This window comes from Streptopelia decaocto, assembly GCF_964273445.1.
Source record: "Streptopelia decaocto genome assembly, chromosome: 25".
NCBI classification, from domain to species: domain Eukaryota; kingdom Metazoa; phylum Chordata; class Aves; order Columbiformes; family Columbidae; genus Streptopelia; species Streptopelia decaocto.
In genome coordinates, this window is record NC_138680.1 from 3,893,690 (window position 1) to 3,914,889 (window position 21,200).

The 21,200-nt window shown below is 57.5% G+C and overlaps 1 protein-coding gene and 1 long non-coding RNA gene across 3 annotated transcripts; one reads left to right on the plus strand and one right to left on the minus strand.

Annotated features, from left to right (window-relative positions):
- Nucleotides 1-51: 51 nt before the first annotated feature.
- On the minus strand, nt 52-5,001 carry LOC309450053. Of its 2 annotated transcripts, none has more exons than XR_014186044.1 (3): nt 4,946-5,001; nt 2,616-2,796; nt 52-1,534 (listed from the first exon to the last, which is right to left on the minus strand). It is a non-coding gene; the product is annotated as an uncharacterized lncRNA (long non-coding RNA). The 2 variants fall into 2 exon arrangements; XR_014186045.1 differs by having other exon boundaries at nt 4,695-4,977.
- A 251-nt stretch (nt 5,002-5,252) lies between these two features.
- On the plus strand, nt 5,253-20,796 carry LZTS1 (leucine zipper tumor suppressor 1). The gene is made up of 4 exons (XM_082072702.1): nt 5,253-5,305; nt 15,672-16,141; nt 16,591-17,412; nt 18,329-20,796. The coding sequence occupies exons 2-4, from the start codon at nt 15,791-15,793 to the stop codon at nt 18,992-18,994; spliced, it is 1,839 nt and encodes a 612-aa protein (XP_081928828.1). The 5' UTR covers nt 5,253-5,305; nt 15,672-15,790; the 3' UTR covers nt 18,995-20,796.
- Nucleotides 20,797-21,200: the final 404 nt, after the last annotated feature.

The window sequence follows — 21,200 nt, forward strand, 5'->3', positions numbered from 1 at the left end:
CCACCCACGGAGATCCCACCATCAGCTGCCTCCGCAAATCATAACCTGGGTTTGGAGCACACGATGCTCTAAAAGATAATATATCTGAGGGTCTGTGTATATCTGCCTTTTGTCTTCAATGCCCCGAGGAGCCAAATTTTCCAGCTTCTCTTTCTGGCCCTGAGGACTAGAAACTGTGTTTACTCTCAGGCTCCTGTGATGAAATGACACCAGGATGAGGCTTTAGAAGAATTCACGGTTGCATGAGACCTGGACTAGAAAAGCGAGACTTTGCGGTGTGACCGGGATGACCAGCTAACAGATACCCAGATTAGCATCGCAGATCAATACTGAGAACCGGGCAGCAACTTATCGCTGTTTTGCAACTCCACCGGTCAGAGGAAGCCGCTTTGTTTGACTGCAAAAGCAAACTTTGCTCGGAGGCTACGGGGACATAGTCTGGGCTTGTCTCTATTCTACCATCCAGCAAAGTTGAGGCTGAAGAGCGACCAAGGAGCCGAGATGTGTTCTGATCGTTAATTTTAATGGGAAAGGAACAGATGAATCCCAGAAGTGGAAGAGGAAATTCCAGTTTGCCTTTATAAGCTCGGATGTGATACACTTTTCTCATGACCTTTGGGGTTTTTTTGCTACTAAACTGGCTGGGATTGGGACTGGGGCTGCTGGCTGCCTCTCAGGGCTCCAGGAAAGGGAGCTCAGAGCAAAGTCGGGTCTAAGAAGGCTTAAACTCACCAAATGAAAGTCTGCTGCTAGGCTGGGAAAGCCACGTGGAGTTTATTTTTCATTCCGGCTTTGACTGGCTTCATTTTACCTAAAATTACAGAGCGTGCAAGGAGGGAGAGCAGAGAGCTGACAAGCCCGGTGCGGCTGCCACGTCGCTTCGCTTAAACCCCACGGGGAAGAGTATGGCCGGAGGGGATTAACTGGTTGGGTTCTCCCCTCCACCCCGACCAAAACAAGAAATATCCCCAGCCCGGGCTGGAAATCGCTTTGTGCAGCACAATAAGGACAATATTGCGTCAGGGATATCAGCTGGTGGCTGAGCTGCTTAACATGCGTCACCCCCCGCACGACAGCCTGGCAAAGGCTGAAGGCAAAGCCCGCGGGACACGGGAGCAGCCACCACCAGCACCGCCCGGACCCCCCCTGCCCGCACACACGAGCTCCTGTCTCGTTATCTTGCATGTGCTGCTTTATCCTACAAGATATCCCGGGGGAGCACGTGTCCCTGCGGCTCCTCCGCAACGACGCCGAGCAGGTTCACAGCTTGGTTGGCACTTGCCACCCACCTGCCCCATCGAAATGATCAAACATTTGTTCTTCTGCTCGGCGTTTCATCTCCCAGTCCCAGGGCAGGGCCGAGCACGGCGCTTCCCAGCTGGGCCCCATGTTGCTATTGAAAATTCATGTGCAAAAATAAAGGTGTTATTTATTACACCAACATCTTAATCCTGTTCCACCAGAGCCCTCCAAACCTCTGGGTTCATTTCCTTCTCCCAGTCTTGCCTCATTCTTCCAATATTGCTTCATAGCTCTGTAGGGAAAAAAAAAAAAGTCATTAAATACACCTACTTCTTGGTTTTATCACTGATCTTATTATCTTGTAATATCCTTACAGAGCAGAAAAGTGGTATGAACTTAGTTCAACTTATATCCAATTTCAAAGGATTTGTAAATAATTTGTTATTTTTAAAAAGGAGGAAAAAATCCTGTCTTTGTCATTCCTGCTGAAATACAAGGAAGGAGGGACTCTATTCAAGCTATCCATGCAAATCCACTTAAGGCTGTATCCAGGATGACTGTGCTGAGTGATTAAGACTAGTAGCAAGTGGAAGGGCTGAGGGACTGACTCAGCGGGCCTGGAGGTGCCAGACTCCGGCACCAACAGCTCCCCAAGGGAACGAGTCGCTGGGATTGCATCACCCGTTCGCAGCGAGGGTGCAAAAAGTGGACTCCAAAAAAGCTTTATTTCAGTTGGATTTTGCTGGAGGAAGTTTTAGTCTCTCCATTAATGAAGGCGGGAGACTGGGGCATGTTTGCAGGGAGGTGTTTCCCCAGGGCTCAGCTCCCAGCAGCGGGGAAATCCAAGCTCCGCGTTGCACTGGTGCGACGGCATCCCCATGGGGTGATGGGCAGGGGCTGAGCATTCACCCCCTGCTCGCCCGTACCCCCAATCTGGACAAGGGCCCTTTCCCTGCGCTCTGCAGGGCTCCCTCGCCCTGGGAAAGCTTCCAGGTGGCTCGGGAGGTGAAGCAACACCACGTAGTCAGACTCGTTTGCGGGGGCGAGGACGCGGCAGCCGGGGCGAGTGCTGACACGATGGGGATGGCTGAGCCGTGGAGGACGAGTTTCAGCCCAGGAGGAGCCGCTCCAGCACCAGGCCAATGGGGTGACAATGAGGGCTGGGGGACATGGGCCCCCCAGCCAGGGGACAGGCAAGGGACACAGAGAGGCTGTGGCCCCCCTGTTCCCCCCGTGATGATTGAACTCTGGAGCTGCATCGCTGCAAAATCTGCCCAAGTCAGGACGATTCCTGAAAAGCTGCAGATACAACCCCTGGCCCATCTGGTACAAATAACTTCTTGGCTTTGCCGCCGTGTTTTGTTATGACTTACTATAGAAACACGAAGCTCCGCTTGGCTGAAAATGAATCATGATTTTTTTGTGTGCCTTGTCCCCTTGAGTGAAATCCTGCTAAACCACTGCTCTGTGCTCACACCAATACACTTTCCTCTTCTTCCTCCTCTTCTTCTTCTTTTTGCTCTTGCTCCTCTTCCTCTCTTCAGTTTTTAGGTCCTAAAATAGCAAATTCCAGCTGACTGCTTTCAAGGCAACGAGGCACCCGCAGGATTGTGGGAGCGTTGCTCAAATCAGCAGAGAAACCAACTAAGCTGCCAGGAAACAATATTAAAAAAAGCAGGGGGGTGGATCTCGTCTGCCGAGCGGCAGCTCCATAAATCAAAGCCCTGCGGTTTGTGCAGAGCTAAAACCTCTCTTCTCCCGTGCTCCACCCCGCTGTAACTATTTTTGCTCGGTGTCAAACGCCCTGATAGTGGGAGCTCAGGGCTGGGGTTCGGGCGCAGGCTGGTGGAAGGCAGAGCAGCAGCAGACCTTGCTGCTCTGGTTTGTGCCTCCTGCCCGTTCACACGGCGCCGGAGCGAAGCAAAACGAAGCCCAGCGCTGAGCCCAGCCGCTCGCCTCGAGCCGTGCCAAAGGCTGGCAACGGCGGCGTGACCATCCGCGGGACACGAGCCCGGTCCCACAGGGACCTGCTGCACGCACAGCCCCAGTTTGAGACTCATTTAGTCCCTGTGCCCCAGGACCTGCACTCCTCTCGTTCCTGGGGGTCCTGCTGGGCCCATCTGCCTCTCTGGGTCTGGGTGCGTGTGCAGGGATGTGCACACTAATGCTGTACCCAGGATGGTTTCCCACGCCAGCTTTGGGAAGGGAACGGCTGCATCTCTCCAGCCACACACCCAGCCACCCGCCGTGATGTGCCAGCTCACGCTGGGGCTCCCATCCTTCCCAGCCCAGCTCCATCTCAGCACCGAGAGGGGCAGGAGCTGACGTGGGGCTCAGAGGAGCCGCCGACCGCTCCCCAGCACGGTGCAGGTGTGTGCCGGAGCGGGGGGAGCATCCCTCGCTGCATACCTGACCGGGACACGGCCGCGCAGCACCGCGCGCGGGGCAAGTCCAGATGTGCTGCCAGCCAGCCGGCGAATTCCTGAGCGCTGCGTCAGCTCCGCACGGCAAACAGGCTCGCTCAGCACATAGGAAACCTGCCTCCGTGTAGGAAGAGATTAACGACGAGGTGAGGAAGAAGGAGGCAAACAGATTTCCCCAGGGGCAGATATACAGGGAGGGAAGGGATGTGGGAACACAACTGCACTTCCAACCTGGTTCCAGCTTCCCGGGGAGCAGTGGGATGCACCGAATGCTGCTCGGTGCTTGGGAATTCACAGCGCATGTGGGAACCCGCTCAGCATCCCCCTGATGTTGGAAAAATCACATCTGCGCAAGCAGGATGGGCCTTACCTGTGGACAAGGACAGCCTGCTTGGGCTACAGAAATCGATACCAGCCTGTATCGCTTTGGGAAGGTGATTTAGCTGGGATGCTTGAGGTTTTTACTTTAGACCATCTCTCCCCACTGTTCAGCACCAAAGAGGAGGCCAGGAGGGGTCAGGAGGCTGGTCCCCCCCACATTTGCACCACGGCACAGCAATTCCCAGCCCCACAGGTGGCCCTCAGCCCTGCCTGACCCCAGCCTGCTGCTCTTGGGACGTTTTTGGTTGTGCACAAACTCCTGCCTGGCTCGTCAGTGCTGGAGCCAGGATGGGAACAGTCACCCCTGCACACGCCGCTGTGGCTCAGCTCCCTCTTGTCCTGTGCAAATTTGTCTTTCTGCCTGATAAACATCTGCACATGGCAGGGGGGGCTTGTTTGCAGAGCCAAAGCCACTGAACTGAGCATCAGCCTGAGCAAGGCGAGGCTCTGCTGACACCCGGGACCTCGGCTGGCTCCGTGCTCCGTGTAGCTGGAGTAAGGCTGCAGGTACCGTGCCTCAGTTTCCCCATTCGCACCCAGGATGGCTCTGGCCACGGCCCCACCGATTCGGTTCCCTGTGGTCAGAGACCTGGAGAACGTGTCCTTCTTTCTGCCGCGAGGACTTGTCGTGGCATGAGCGAGACACACCTCGGCCCAGCCCGCTGCTCATCCCAAACGGGGGATATTGGAGACTCCGCTTCAAGTCCCTGCTCCAAATCAGGCAAAACAGGCTCTTCAGCCCAGACCTTTCCCGGCCGGGCGAGCTCCCTGGCTGCTTTCCCCGGGCTCTCGGCTCTTCCCCAAGAGCTTTTCCAAGGCGCCAGACAATCCCAGGGCCGGGCAGGAACGGGCGCACCGACGCTCCAAATCCGGCCGCTTTTACCCCAAGCACCTCTCACCTCTTCCTCCGCTTTAGCATCTGCTCTGGCCCCAGAGCGAGAAAAGGACAAGCCCCCGACCCCCTTCTCCAACACACCGGCACCCCGCGCTGCCGGGCCGGGGCTGCGGCCGCTTCCCCGCGGGGGCGGAGGATGGGACGAGCAGGGACGGGCCGAGGAAGGACGGGCCGAGGGGGGCCGGGACACCCCGTGGGCTGGGACACAAAGGCCGGGGGCTGCGGCGGGGCGGGCCGATGCGCGGGCGCGGGGCTCCAGGCTCCTCCTCCGCCGCCGCCGCGCCGGGGATGCTGCTGCCGGGCGCGCACCGGGAGCCCCGCGGAGCGCTCCGCAGCCGCGCAGAGCAGCCAGCGGCCACCCCAGGTGGGCGAAACCCCGCGGAGGGGACGCGGGGAAGGGGGTGGCGGGGAGCGCTGCGGGACCCCCGGGTGTCGCTGCGCCGCGGGGACAGGGGACGCGGTGGGGGGGGCTGAGCTGCGCGGCTGGGACTCCCCCCGCTTGGCGCGGAGAAGGGGCTGCGAGCGGAGCGCGTCGTTTTGGGGTTCAGCGAGCGGGCAGCGCGGCCCCCCCGCCACCCCCAGCACCGCACAGCAGCTTTCTCGGCCCGACCCCGCGGTGACAAGGCGAGGGGCTCGGGCACAAAGGGTCGGAGCTGCCCGGGAGAGCGGGTTAAATCGAGTGCGCGTCCCCCCCCACGCACCGGCAGCACATCCCTCTGCGAGCTCTGCCAGGTCGGAGCCGCCTTCGGCTCCCACAGGGCTCAGCTCTGTCTTTTCCACTTCCTTCTGAAGTCTGGAAAACTTCTTTTCAAGGCAACGAGCAAATTCTGCACGTTCAGCACCTTGGTGCAGGCTGCTGCTGGTTCCACGGTCCCCACACTCTCTGGGAAGAGAGAGAAAGGAGCAGATGCCTTTGGTTTGTTGTCATCAGTGTTGTGCCATCCTCGGAAAAGGGGCTGCCTTGCCCTTGGTAGAAATTATTTGCCGGTAGTGCCTGTGTGCATGGGGCAGGATGGGCAGCAAGCGGGTGGGCAGCGTGGGTGGAAGAGGAATTGCAAGCGCGGACATCGGGTACCTCTGCGTGCAAATACTCACCGCATCTGGCTGCGGTGTCGTTGCGTGTGAGCGCGCAGGCAGGTAGCGCTGGAAGCGGTTTAGCCTTTCCTTGGGCAGGCAGGTCTGAGCGGCGACGCTTTGCTTTCCTCGGGGTGTGCATGCGCGGTGCAGGCTGCGGGGTTTGGGACGCGTTGTGCACACAGGTAGATGCGTGGCGGGCAGGTCGGGGCTGACCGGAGGATGCACAGCTCTCAGGGGTGCCCGCTCAGCTCCTGGAAAGCAGTGCTGCAGTGTTGCTGTGGCTGTGGCAGAAGTCAGCTCCACAATGCCCCAGCTGAGCAATGCTGGGGGGATTCTTTCCCCCTTCCGTGTTAACAAGAGAGCTGAGACCTGTGAACTCCTTGCACGTATGACCTGTGTGCTCACCGCAGAGTGGCCGGCACCCAACCCGTTATCCCGAGCAGGCTTGTGTTCCCACAGCAGCTACCGAGGTTGTCCAAATCGAGCTTGTTTTCCTCCCTGGGGGCTGCAGCAGCAGAACATGAGCAGGAAAACAGTCCTTCTGAGTCTCCACTATCTGTCCTCCCAGTACCATCGCTCCAGACACTGATTAACCTCCCTTTGAAATCATTGCCGGGGCAGAGCCTGCTCGGCTGCTCCTCGCCTGGCCCCAGCCTCCCCCACCAGCCTGCGGCCACGCACCGTCACACACCGTGGCCCTGAGCCCCTGTCACACTCCGTGTCCCTGAGCCCCTGTCACACTCCGTGTCCCTGAGCCCCTGTCACACACCGTGTCCCCGAGCCCCTCGGTGCCACGCCGACCTGCCCCGCTCACACCTACGCCTGCAGCCAGGCTTTTCCGAGGGGCCGCAGAGCCGCCGTTGTGCACTATCACCCGTGCAATTAATCACCAGGGCCATTAATCAGCGGGACAAAGAACTGTAAGTGCAAAATCGTCAGTGCAATCAGCGGTGGGGGCAATTAATGGCAGCTGCAAAAGTGCACTCAGGAACACAATCGCACGCTCCGGGGGATGCTCTCAGGCTCCCGCAGCCCTGCGGCACACACACGCTCCAGGGGCTGCAGCCCCCTCGCCCTCCGAGCCCCCAGCTGTGCCGCTGTCCCTCCTGCTCCCCAGGTGACCCTCCTCCTCCTGGCACCGCAGGCTGCTAAATTGGTCTGAAGTCGTTCTTTTCCACCCACCCCTTAGTCACTCTTCCCTGGCAGGCAGCGCTGCGAAGCGGTGGGAGGCGAATGAATGCGAAACTCGGGCAGGAAAATGAGATTTCAAGAAAAGCCGAGGCACCGGAGCAGGCGCACGGACTGCCAGGGCAGGATCGCTGTGCCGAGGGTACGGAGAGCAGCTCCCCAGGCACCGGAGAAAGGGGGAGAGCTCAGCCCTTGCACATGGCAGCAACAGGGATGCTGCCCCAGGGAGCTGCTGCTGCTCTCCCGTCCTGTCCCTCCCATGGTATCCTTAGCCCTAAATCACTCTTTTTCCCCTCTTTGAAAGCCTCTGTTTTGCTGGAGGCAGGTACAGTCATGCTCAGCACGCGCTCAGGTGAAGCATCTTTGGCATGCGGAGAGATGGGCAGCCGTGGAGCAGCCGCTCTCCATGCAGCAGGGAGCAAAACCCAACCGAGGGCTGTGTCGTGTACCTGCTTCCCTTGAGACCACTGGTAAAAGCCCTCCCCATCTCCAACAGCGCTCCACGGGCCACCAGCACCCACAGACATCCCAGCAGAGCTCGTGGTGCAAGGTGCTGCGTGGACAAGTGTGAAAAGATAGTATCACTGCAGCCTTTATGGAAACGGATGCTATAAATGTTCCCCAGAGCAGCACAGACGGGCAGAGAAAGGACCGTGGCCCTGTACTGCTCGACATTAGAGCCCCCCAGGCTTTCCTCGGGCAGTGCTGCCCTGCGCCCCAGGCACGAGACCTTAATCCTCAGCGTTTAGGAAAAGCTTAGCACCGACGGGAAGCTTGGAAACCTTGTTATTCCCTAGTCCCCTTAACCACTGTGGTTTAGAAATATTTCTTTCTCTTGGGAGGTCTTAAAAGTCCCGTTTCCCCCCCTGCCTAATTTATTTGCTGTTATATGTGTACTGGCTGCCCTTGGGTTTGCTGTCATGGGTTTTTTCCCAGCTCTGTAGGTATAAGCTGCAGAATGTCCCTCTGTGGGCAGGGAGGGTGAGGAGGAGCAGCGGGAGGAAGGACGTGGGGGGAGATGCCGGGTGCGCGGCCCCCGGGTCGGGGAGAGCAGCGGTGAAGGGGAAGGCGTGCGGTCGGGAGCGGGCAGGACCTCAATGGCCGGTTGCCATTAGGGATTAGTTAAAAATAGCAGGGAATGTACAAAGATTTGGCACGTGGGTCACAAAGTCTTTCCTACACGGATTGTTTGCGGCCGCTGGGTTTTTGCGCTTGCTGACACGAAGAAAAGCACCCCCTTGGGCAGGAAGGCTCGACAGATTGTTTCCGAGAAGCCCTGAATGTGCATACATGTGGTCACTGCCGGGGTTTGGAGAGTAAAAGCCGAGGGAAGGAGGACACCCCGTTGCACGAGCAGCTGGGATCACTGAGGAGCTACGGGAGCAAATACCGACCCTGCATCACTTTGCATCCGGCTCCTCTCAACAGCAGCACTGCAGCTCAGACCTTCCTCCTCCTCCTCCTCGCACACTGAAGGCTTCCTCCTGAGCTCCAAGGAGATCTCCATCCACCTCCTTCGCAGCATCAGGCCGCTGTGAACGCAAGCTCCTTCCACCAGAGGGTAGCAATGCATGTGCACGCTCTCCTCCTTAGAATAAAGGGATTTTTAATTGTGTATTAAAGAGCCTTATCTCCTGAGCCTCTTTTGGAAGACCAAGCGAGAAAAAGCCTCCAAAAGGTTCCTCTTGTCATCACGCAATGACACGGAGTTATTTGCCAGCCATGGCATTTCCTAAGGGAAGTTTATCAAGGTTTCCCAGATGCAGAAGGGGTGAATCTGGCCACTTGCCATACTGGCCAAGCACAGATAACCATGGCAGAGGTTCTAGAGCAGAATGCATGTTGGAAGGAACGCTTAAGTGTTTAATTTTAACAAGACATCAGTGGTAAGAGCAACAAAGGCCAGAAGTGTCTCAACAGACGCTCCTCTGAAATGCAAGTGCCTGTGCTGATTCTTTTAAACAATTAAAAGACATCTCTGTAAGCCAGTTATGGATGATCTCCTTTAAAGGTTAATTGAATATTCCTTGCAATTTTGATGCACATTTCTCTTTTGAGAGAACTGCTCCATTTGGCAGCCAGGCATTAAAGGGGTGGTTCTCACAATGGGCCAAGTTAGAAAAGGAGGAGGAAAATAGGAAGCAAGCACTGAATTTGTCTCTTTTTCCTTCTTTGGCTGCTGTGTTTGATTGAGCTTGTTTGAGCAGAGCAGAGATGGGGCTATGGAACACTCTGGAAAGCACGAGAGGGAGCTGAAGGATGAGAAGACAGCAGCAGCACAGCAGATGCTTTTTGCAGCAAGGACTGAGATTCGCTCTTCATCAACATGCAGAAGTTGCCATTGCTCAGCTCCCACTTGGCTGAGCATCATGCAAGGTACAAAAATACCCATAGTTTAGCCCAATCTCAGCATAACCGGTGTCACAAACAAGGCAGGACAGCGCAGAAATGCTGCACAGCTCAGTTTTGGGGCTCGGGTGCTGTGAAGCGAAGCACAGACTTGACATGGAGAAGTTTCCTTGGCTGGAAGGTCTCCTGGCTGCTTTGCAACCACTTCGGAGAAGAGGAGAGACAATAAAAAGGGAGAAGATTGCAAACAGAGCCCTGTCTCCATGGCAGCCTGCAGCTCCACTTCTAAATATTCCCTGTACATGGAGAGGATGCTTCTCCCCTGGATGCTCTTGGGGGAGTTTTGCAGCAGAAAGAGCCTTAGTCCGGGTATGTCCTGGTGGCTGGTGCTTGGGAAAGAAACCCTTGGCACTACCATCATGTCATAACCTGGGGAAAAAGGCTCACTGTCCCTCATTACTGTTTTACCCATAATTAGGGGGACACGTGCGAAGCTGGTGGAATCGGAAAGCTGGGAGGAAAAGTATTTAGGGCTCATCTCAAGTTACATGAAGTTCTTGGCTATTTTTAGCTAGACAGACAAACCCTTTCCATCAATCAGACCCCAGAGAACACGCGTGGGAGACGCGTAGGACAGCAAACCTCAGCGGTCAGGCTGCGGCTCCGCCGATGAGCACCAGGCACAGACCTCGCACATGGGAGCCGCGCAGGCAGGGACTGAAGAACAGCATCTCTGCAGCTTCCAACCACGCTCAGAGCCACCTGCAAGATGTACAGAGACGCTGAGCTGCCTCGGGCAAGCCAGCCCTTTGGAACCAGCTTTTTTGGATGTCCCCCCCCCGTGCTCACACCCTGGCAGATTGTGTTTTACAGGGTCGGAAATAGACGCGCGAGAAGGGGCCTCGCGGATCCCAAGTGAAAGCCGCGCTCAGCTGTCACCCACCCCGGCACCAGCTGCCAGCCCCAGACGGTTCCCAAAATAACCAGCCCGTGGTGGGGACGGGAGGGCCCCTCGCCCTCCGCCGAGGGAAGGAGCCGTCGCTTTGCACCCGCCAGCCCCGCAGGGACGGGCTGCCATGGGTGGTACCGTCCTCCCTGGGAAGAGCATCCTCTCCCCAGCAGCATCCCGGGGCTGCACAAACCCCCGCCCAAAACTTGCCCCAGTCTGGAGGTGGTGGCCATTCCCGGCGCTGGCATCGCCGCTCAGGTGTCCCTGCCACCGCCCCGGTGAGTCCACAGACCTGCGGAAGACAAAAGCAGGGACCAGAGTATCTCTGAGTTTCCAATTAGCAAGGCTTTAATTGCAGTATTAGTTACTCATTAGCAGGAAAAGCCAGATGCTCTTAGGAATTAAGTAAGCTGAAAAGATCTTTCTCCCCACCCCAGGAATATTTAGCTATGTCTCACACAAGCGTTTCCTTTGTACCGGGAGCATGAGTGACAGGACTGGTGTGGGCGCTGTGAATCACCCGTGAGCTCCCCAGCCCGTGTAATGAGGGGCTGTGGGTGGGAGGGGGACAGAGCCATGAGGACAGGGCTGGGTGTCGCTGGGTGCACAGGTGCGGTGTCTTCGAGGGAAGGTTGGGAGCTGGAGCGTCCTGGAGTGGCATTTAACCTAAAACAGAGTGAGAAAGCATTTAGACTCTGGTCTAAGCCAAGCTGGGGATGTCATGGATAGGACTGAGAGGTACCTGCTGAAATATATGGCACCAGGAGCATAAAGAAGAGCTATAGACCAAGCCAAGGTGGGGATAAGACAGAGATCCCAGAGTAGTGCCGGGATATTCCCACAGTGCCCTGCGGTTGCTGTGCAGGGGCGATGTATCATCTATGGCCAGTTCCTCTTGGGGACATCCCTCGCTGGGTCAGAGTGGGGGCAGTGACAGCAGGAGGGTGGCTGGGACTGTTCCAAGCCCAGCTCCTGATAATGATTTGCTTGTCTGTGGAGCTATTTAATATAAACTGCAGCTGTGTGGGGGAGAGCCGAGCGTTTCGGCACCAGCAATCCCTCGTCGCTCTGCACGCAGGAAACACGGGCTGCCAGGGACATCGGCATCGCAGCACGGCCGCCTTTTAATGACACCGTCCCATCTCTAAAGCTTGCTCTGCCAATATGATTCATTGTTAATTTGAGAAATTCCTCTGATTCTAGTGCTGGCTTCCCCAAGCACAGCTCAAGCGAGTCGCCCACATCATCACACGGACCATTTTGCCTTGTGCTCCCATTAAAGCCACTTGTTGACTCATCCTCAATCAGGATCAGAGTCTCGATTGCTCGGTGGATGGAACAGAGGTGTATGTAGCTCCTTCAAGCTCTTTCCAAAGCTGATGCTGAGTTTAGTGTTGATTTTTAGCTTTTCCAGCAAGCACGAGCAACCTCAACCTGAGCTGTGCTCCAGCAGGAACCGCGTGCAAAGAACTCAGCACTGGCAATAGTCTTCAAAAAGGCTGCAGATTCCCTTTTTGTTGCTATTTTTCCCCCCTATTGACCAATTGCACCTTCACCTCCAGGGCCTGCAGCGGGATCACCGGCCCTGGCATCAGAGCCCAGCTGCCCGGGGACACGGGCAGGGACACCGGCTGCTCCGCCGCACTGGCACCGAGCCACCCGCAGCCCTGCCGGAGCCGCTGCGGCTCCTCTAACAAGCGCCAGCCAGCGGGTGTGAATTCTCTCAGTGTTCATCGAAATAACATTAAGTGTGATGGACTCCTGGGCTATTAGAGTGGATGCAACGTGTAATTGAGGCTGGTTATTCTTCATCTGGAGTGTCCCCCTTCACTAATGGCAAATCAGGGCAGAACACATGGTGCGCCGCTTTGTGAAGCCGGGACTCAATTCACTCCCGGCCTCGCGATCAAAATGATCCCAATGAATGTCAATGAATGAGCGGCGGACAATGAGTTGGAGTGAATGAAAGCCTTGTCGTGGGGCCCTTTGCAGGCACCCAGCCACAATTGAGCACCGAGGACGGCGGCTGCCTGGGCGGTGCTCCAATTCAGTGCTCCAAATCAGCCCCATTAGCGTTGATTAGGGTGAAGATGATGGGGCGGCGGCAAGGTCGGCTCTCTCCAAGCCCTATTGCTGCCATTGCTGTGCAGAGTGAAATCAGCAGGTTTGGGAGAGCTTGGCTCCAGCTGCGGGCTGAGCTCCCATGTCTGACGCTCATGGAGCCGGGGATGGGTCCGTCTCAAACCCAAACCCAGCTCGGTAGGGTTGCTGCACTCCCAACTTTTGGATTAAACCATTTTCTTGATTAAAACGTAAGTCAGGTGCTGCAGGTAGCACATGCGTGGCTTTTCACCGTGGAATTGCCCATTCCTGGTGTCTCAAAGACCCGAATCCCTGCTGGAAACAAGGGCACATCGCCTGGCACGGATCAAGGGAAGGAGGCTGCTCCTGGATCCAGGCTCTTGGCAGCTGCTGCTGCTGCTTCTGTATTATCTCTGCATCTCCCAACAAAAACCCAAATGTGTGGGTGCATCTGCACAGAAAAGATGAATAATAATTCAAGAGGGGAAAAAGGAGTAGGCGAGAGAGCACGGGGAGAAGGAAGCTTTCGCATACTGGGGGGAGAAGAACAGGATCAGCAGGGAGACAGTAAGACGGCGATGCCTGGAAGGAAATGAAGGTTCTTGCTGAGCTGACCTGTCTGGGGAATGCAGAGAAAAAGCAACTGCCTGTGAAAATATTCAGGGAAGAGGAAAATGCTCTGAAGAAACTGTTATGAGGAGATAAGATGAAATTCCTGCAGCCCATTGAGAAAGGAGGCGATGGGTAGAGTCGCTCTCCCACGTGCGATTGCAGGGTAGGCACGACTGCAAGGAGTGTGGGATGCCATTCATTTTTTCCCCTCTATTTCTGCAAAAATAAGAGTGGGTGCATCCACGTGTGCAGCCCCTGATCCCGCGGGTTTGGCTCAGGCTGTGCGGGTGTTTTTGGGGGCTCCATCCCACGGGTGAGCATCCGCAGCCCTGCACCTCCCGGCTCACTGCACCTCCGTGGGTTTGTTGAACAGCCCCATGGAGGGTCAGGGAGCGCAGACGCTGCCCCTCGAAACAGCATCAACCCGGGGGTCTGACTGACATGGGGCTCGTGCCGTCACCCCCTCCGCACCGCTGTGCCAACAAAAGAGCTTTGAAGGGCTCGTTACAGAGGCAGCAGAGTGAGAGGGACTGGCTTGTGTCTTTTCTGGCTTTCTGTCCTCATTAATTGGTGAGGGATTAATTTCAGAGGGATCACGTTGAGCACCGAGAGCCTGGCGAGGCTGGGGGCTGCAGGGACAGAGAGGGGCTGGCATGGTGGCATCGTTGTCACCCAGCATGCAAAAACCCGTAAAATATACATGTGCATATCAATATCTATGTACGTACGTAGATATGGGCTCAGCAAACCCACCTGGCTCCCTGCAGAGTCACACGGTCACTAGATCGGACACAGGGAAAGACACAAGAATGTGCACAGATGCTGAGCAAGGAAGGGGGGGGACAAGTCTGGTCCCCAATTTTTGGAGGTGCCCCAGAGCCTGTGGCCTCAGCTCCCCCGTGTGCTCCCGGCTGGGCTGGCTTTGGAGCCTTTCTCTGCTGGCGCTGGGCATGAATGCCAACTCCCCCACGGCTTTCAAAGTGCTCGTTTTTAAATCGAAAGAGGGAAGAAGAAGCAAAAGACGTGCCCAACCCTCTGAGGCATGTGTAGGAGGGCTGGGATTGATTGAAACGCCTCCTGCCAAGAGGCTGGAAAGTCCCGGCTCTCCCCCCAGCACTTCTGCAGGCACCCAAAAAAACCCAAGGGTGCATCTACCCAAGGAGCCGCTCCGTGGTTTAAGGCATCACCCCCCCACACACCTCTGCCATATGTGTCTGTAAATCCAGCGGCTGCTTTCCCCCGGTCGCTCGCACGTGTTGAGCGCTGGCACTGGCAGCTTTGCCGCTGTGGCTTTGCCTGTTCCCTTCTGCTGGCACAGTGGGAGCACGGGCTGGCGGAGCAGCCTCCTGGGCCAATTACCCCCTTTCCACAGCGATTCCTCCCCCCAGCGCACGTTGTGCCTCTTACCCTGCAAAAATGAATGAAGCCGAAGTCATCGATCACTTCTAGCACATCAGCATCCAGGCTGCAGTTCAGACCTCGGTTCTGATTTACTTAATCTCTCAAAAATGGATTTAGGGATTAAAGCGGATATTCTGTCTTTCTGGGACTTTTCTTTGACACTTAATCAATCTGGGTCCTCAGGGCGGAGAGGAAAAGAAAACAAGTAAAGCCGAGGGATGAGCACAGGTTGGTGTTACCCTGTGTCCTGCACCTCCTGTAATGAAGGGAAAACACAAGAGCAACTCTGGGCCTTGAGGATGGGGCAGGGACGATAGCCTCCATCCCTCAGCCCTCTCCCACTGTCAAGTGATGCTTCACCAGGGTTTAGCTCATTTTGGTTACACACTAACCCCTTCTCCCCACCTCACTTGTTAATTATCTAGGTGGAAGGCTCATCTCCATTATAGCCATGACACTGGGAGCCAAGTGACGCAAAGGCCACCAAGAGCCGGTATTTTGGTTTACATTTTTTTCCCCGCATAGCAAAGAGAATTAATGCACAGCCTCGCATACCTCTGAACCATAATCACAACACTTAGCACGCACATAACGCCTCTCATCTTCTTAAGTGCTGCACAGGCACTAAGCGTAATTAAGCCTCACAGCATCCCTTTGCAGGTAGGTTAAGAGGAGCACTGAAAATGGGAGAGAAATCAGGGAGCGACACGTAGACGCGGGAGAGGTTGTGACCATCTCGCGGTGCTGAGCGTGGCTGTCAGGATCCATCCAGCACGGCACAAGCGGGAGGCTCATTGAAATTCACGCCTAGTAGGCACCTAAAGATCACCACAAATCGCTTTTCCTCCTCATTTCTAGAGTCCTGTGCCTCATAACCCTCCGTGCACACAGAGGCTCGCGGACCCCATTTGCACAAAGCCCCGCACGAGACGACGCAGCTCGTACCCAAATGTGAAGATGCGTTTATCATCAGGAGCTGCCCCGCTCCTGCCGATGCCCAGAGGATGCTCAGCCCGCGGGGGCAGCGTCGCACCCCGCTCCCGTTTCTCACCCTCCTCTTTCCCTTCCCCAGGCTCGCAGCTCCCGGGTGCAGCGAGGGCTTTGCTATGATCGCAGCAGCCGCCGGCTCTTCCCGCCGCCCGCACCCCTCGCCGCGCTCCCCCTGCCGCATGTCCCCGTCCCGGGAGCAGCATGGGCAGCGTCAGTAGCCTCATCTCCGGCCACAGCTTCCACAGCAAGCACTGCCGAGCCTCCCAGTACAAGCTCCGCAAGTCGTCCCACCTGAAGAAGCTCAACAGGTACTCGGACGGGCTGCTGCGCTTCGGCTTCTCCCAGGACTCCAGCCACAAGTCCGGCTCCAAAAGCAGCAAGAATGAGGATTTCTTTTACATCAAGGTCAGCCAGAAGGCGCACGGCTCCCACCGAGCGGACTACACCTCGCTGGCCGGCGGGGAGCTGGGCGGCCAAGCCGGGACGAGCGGCATGGACTTCGGGACGCCCACTCCGCAGAAGCTGATGCCCTTCCCCAGTCAGCTGGAAGTGGTTAGTAGGGGACACGGTGGCCCCAGAGGTGGGGGGTGGCCCCAGTGCCATTAGGTTTTTGGTGCAGGGCTGCATCGTTCTCAAAGGGTGTACAGGTCCCAACACAGGGTGAGAATCATAGAATCATAGACGGTTTGGGTTGAAGGGACCTTCCCAGTTCATCCAGTGCCACCCCTGCCATGAGCTGGGACATCTCCACCAGCTCAGGTTGCTCAGAGCCCGTCCAGCCCGGCCTGGGATGTCTCCAGGGATGGTTCATCCACCACCTCTCTGCCCAACCTCTCACCACCCTCACTGTGAAAAATTTCAGCATCCTCCTGAGCCTTCAGCCCTTGGTGGAGACCTGAGCCATCCCCACCATGGGGGTCTTATCTTTGGGTGTACAAGGGATGGAGTGGAACAGAGGCCACCATGTCGGTCTGTGCTGACATCTCTGCTCTTCTCCCCAGGGTGCGGAGAAGCCAGTCGTGCGACCCACCGCCTTCAAGCCGGTGCTGCCGCGCTCCGGCGCCATCCTCCACTCCTCCCCGGAGAACGGGGGGCACCTCTCCCAGCAGCTGCACCCCTCGGACAAAGCCAAGGAGCAGGAGCTGAAGCCGGCGCTGTGCTCGGGGGGCCTGTCTGACTCCGGCAGGAACTCCATGTCCAGCCTCCCCACCCACAGCACCAGCAGCAGTTACCAGCTCGAGCCCCTCGTCACCCCCATGGGACCCATCAGCCGCTTCGGGGGCTCAGCCCACAACATCTTGCAATGCGCCATCATCCAGGACAGCAACATGATGAGCCTCAAGGCCATGTCCTTCTCCGACGGGGGCAACAAGATCCTCAACCCTGGCAAAGCCCCGCACCACCACGCCGCCGAGAAGACCACTTGCATCCGTTCGCCCATCTCCACCGATGAGTCCACCATCCAGGAGCTGGAGCAGAAGCTGCTGGAGAGGGAGGGAGAGCTGCAGGAGCTTCAGTCGAGCTTCGAGGAGAAGGAAATCAGCTCCTGCCAGGCGTATGAAGAGAAGCAGCGGCGCTGCAAGGAAGAGCTGGAGGGGCTCAAGCAGAAATGCAACAGCAAGCTCAAGCAAACCTCGCAGAAAACCCAGCGAACGCAGCAGGTCCTTCACCTCCAAGTATTCCAGCTGCAGCAGGAGAAGAAGCAGCTCCGGGAGGAGCTGGAGAACCTCATCAAAGAGCAAAACCTGCTGGAAACCAAGCTGAGGTCCTACGAGAAGGAGAAGACCAGCTTTGCCCCGGCGCTGGAGGAGACCCAATGGGAGGTAAGTGGCACGGGAGCAGCCGGCAGCATCTCTGCTGAAGGCAAAGCGTGTGCATGGAGCCGACAGCCCCAGCGATAAACCACACGGCTCCTCTCCACCTCTGTACCTGTGCCCAGCAGCACCAGGGAGGGCTGAGCAGGGCAGATGGTGCCCAGACTGCAGGAGACAGATATTAAAGAGAAGAGCCCCAGTCTGTCATGTGGAGGCTCTGTGAGGTATAATTGAGTGACTCGCTGCCCCTCTTAACCCCTCAGCACTTCACAGTATATAAGGAGGCAACTACTGCATAAAAAACCCCTAGTCATTCAAATAACTTCGCCTTCCCAGCCTCCAGCACGGGGTTTTTCAGGCTGCCTGCCCCAAAGGAGCAGTAAAGCCGCCTTCCCACGGGGAAAGAAGAACTTCTGGGACTTGCCGTGGCCATTTATTAGAGAGCAGTAAAACCTGATTGGGCATCGCTGAACAAAGACGGTTAAACTGCTGAAAATTCAGCAGCGAGCCTGCTCACCCTCCTGAATAACACCCACCAAAAGCATTTCCCTGCCCGGCGTGCTGCAGAACGGGGGTCGCCTCCCCGCCCTGCCATGCACGCATTTCTCATATCGCTTTCGGCATCTCTATTTTATTTGCTCCACAACCCCTCAGGGCACGTTTTTGAGGCACCTTTGCAGGCTGTTTGCCAGCCCTACTGAAATTCCAGCTACAGGGTCCCATCACGAGCATGACCCCCCCAGCTGCCTCCAGGAGCAGCTGTGCAAGTCACGGCCCCAGGCCTGACAGCATTCAAGAAGTGATGGGACATCCTGGAGTCCATTGTGTGAATTTTGGGGTTGTTCTATGCAGGGACTGGAGTTGGAGTCAGTGATCCTTGTGGGTCCCTTCCAACTCGGGACATCCTGTGATTTTATGATTCTAGGTGTGCCAGAAGTCGGGGGAGATCTCCCTCCTGAAGCAGCAGCTGAAGGAATCCCAGACGGAGCTCAACACCAAGACCACCGAGATCCTCAGCCTGAAGGCTCAGCTGAAGGAGGTGAGGATGAAGATGGAAGGGCTGGAGATGAAGACCCAGGACCTGGAGGGCTCCCTGCGCACCAAAGCCATGGAGCTGGAGGTGTGCGAGAACGAGCTCCAGCGCAAGAAGAACGAGTCGGAGCTGCTGAGGGAGAAGGTGAACCTGCTGGAGCAGGAGCTCGTGGAGCTGCGCACGGAGCTGGCGGTGCTCCGGGAGCAGCTGAGCGACGCGCGGGAGGCGGGCAGGCCCTGCGCCGGGGGCGACGATGCCCAAGCGCTGCAGGGAGAGCTGGAGAGGCTGCGGGCGGAGCTGAAGGCTGAGCGGGACAACAACGAGCAGATGAGCTCGGGCTTCCAGCACGAGCGGCAGACGTGGAAGGAGGAGAAGGAGAAGGTGATTCACTACCAGAAGCAGCTGCAGCAGAGCTACCTGCACATGTACAAGAGGAACCAGAACCTGGAGAAGATGCTCCAGCAGCTCGCCGCGGGGGAAGACGGCAAGGAGCCCATCGAGCTGGATATACCCGGTGCTGACGTCCCCTACGAGGACATCATCGCCACCGAGATCTGAGCCGGGTCTGCCTTCTCCTCCCTGCAGCTCGAGGGAAGCGCTGCCCCACGCCTTGTACAGTCCAGATGAGCCATGTATTTATTCGCAGAGCTGGCGGCCTGTCCGGCTCGCCCGCCCTCGTCCCCTGCCCGTGTCGCGCCGCGGCCGTGCCGTCCGCCGCCCGTCGTGTTACAGAGGTGAACAAGCCACTCGTGCCAATGGTGACGTGCCAGCAGCCCCCCCTCGCCCCGCTGCCGCTCGGCAGCCTCCCCTCTGCCCCCCTGTAGGACCGAGAAGCCGGGGATGGGGCGGTCAGGGAACAGGACTCCAGCAAATAGTCTCCCGTCGGGTGACGAGGTGATGCAGAACTCCCGGGGGACGCTCTGCTCCGGCGCAGAGGGATCCCGTGATGGCACAGCGACACCACAGCCCTCCCCACCGTCCTCAAGAGGAACCACAGCACATTTCCAGCCTGGAGGAAGCCCCACGCTGCTCTCACACCTTCTCAACCTTCCTCCTGTCGGTGCCATCTCCAGGGCACCAAGGAGCCACCTCCTGCACCAGCACAGGCTGCACATCCACTTCTCCCATCCCTCAGCTGCTGGAGCACCTCAGGAAGGAGCCCACCCGCACACACGCACACCCTGCACCCCCTTACAGCCGACACCCCCAAAAATCACCCTTCGCTAAGGAGCACAGCCCAAGCTGCACCCGGCGCATCCCTCCTCCCGGACACAGCCACGTCCAGCCCAGCTCGGACACACGAGATCTCCACGTCCCTGTTCTCCAGCTGCCAGACGGGCAACAGGATTTAAGCATTAACAGGAATTTCCAATGCACGGTCAGCCCGAGGAACGGAGCGGGAGATGGGTCGTGTTTGCCCCACGCGCTCTCGCTTGCTGTGACCGTCCCTCCCGGGAACCCCGGCTGCCTCGTCTCCTCCCGTCCCCATCCGTCCTTGGGATCCTGTCAACAGGAGCTGGTTAAAAACCAAACCTCAAACCAACCACTTTCATGTTGTTTCCCATCTCAGCTCTTAACATTTCCTCCTGCCGCCAGCAAGCAGATAACAAGGCTCTACCTACAGTGACTCCCCTGTCCCCTGGCATCCAGCTCAGCCGGGGGAGGTGTCCAGCCGGGACCGCTCTGTGCCACTGCAATGGTATTTTTAATGCAAAGTATTTGTTTACCCAGCCCAGGAAGCCCCGTCCCAGGGTTGTGTGGGGATCTCACACTGTCCCATGCCACAAATTCAGCCAAGGGCTCAGAGCTGTGCACAAGCAGCACAATCCGCACCCCTCACCCCATTCGAGGCAGCCTGGAAAGGTGATTACACACGGAAACCAGTCTGTGCCTTCTGCACCTGCCCCCAGCACCCGCCACACGCCATCCTGGCATCCCAGTCCGGCCCAGCACAAAGCAAACCTTACCCGGGAGCCACTGGGAGAACCCACCCCGCAGTCCCAGCCCAGGGCTGCGGGTCGGGGCCGCGCCAGGTCCCGCAGCCTCAGCCCGGACCCCTGGGAGGGCGTTTGGGAGACAAGCCCAAGGGATGAAGGACAACACCTGGCTCACGAGGCCAGGAGGGATCTTCTGCATCATCCAAGCCATAGCACGGCGCCCCACGTCAACCAGGGCTCTCCAGTGCCAACCACGGTGCGGGGGGAGCAGAGCCCTTCCCGCCCCCCCCAGCCCTGTCCCCGCTCCCGCCGGCCTCGGTGACACCGCCCCCGGTCCCCGTGTCCCCAGCCCGTGCTGTGTGATGTGATCGCCGGAGGCATCGCCGTGCTGCCTTTGCACATCGCCGTGTGTGCCCGTCCGCATCGCAGCCTGTACAGAGAATTATTTTTCTGCAGGTTTTTTTTTTTTTTTTTTGGATGTTATTTCTGGTGACCGATGTAAACTACTGGTAATTTTATGTTTTTATTTATAAATAAATTTTTAAAAACTTCCTTGGCCTATCCAAGCGCCTGGTTTGGCCGCGTCGGGAGGGTTTTCATCGCAATGCAGGACAATGCTTCACACCCCCCCCGAGCCACAAACCACTTATCGCGCACACCAGGGTCCCCCCGGGACATCTCCCCACCTGGCCCTGCTTGTTCCCAGCGTTATCTGCGCCGCGCAGCCGGGATAACACCCCGCGCATGGAAACGCGGCGGCACGGGAGCATCAGGACGGAGCAGATAATCCCCCTGATCCCGCACCCCGCGGGTTTCGCCCCCAGCTC

Excerpts from the sequence above, each read along its gene's own strand:
- LZTS1 (XM_082072702.1), top strand. The coding sequence starts at position 15,791 with ATGGGCAGCGTCAGTAGCCTCATCTCCGGCCACAGCTTCCACAGCAAG. Across the intron at positions 16,142-16,590 it reads TCCCCAGTCAGCTGGAAGTG|GGTGCGGAGAAGCCAGTCGT; the intron begins GTTAGTAGGGGA and ends TCTTCTCCCCAG. Across the intron at positions 17,413-18,328 it reads TGGAGGAGACCCAATGGGAG|GTGTGCCAGAAGTCGGGGGA; the intron begins GTAAGTGGCACG and ends TTATGATTCTAG.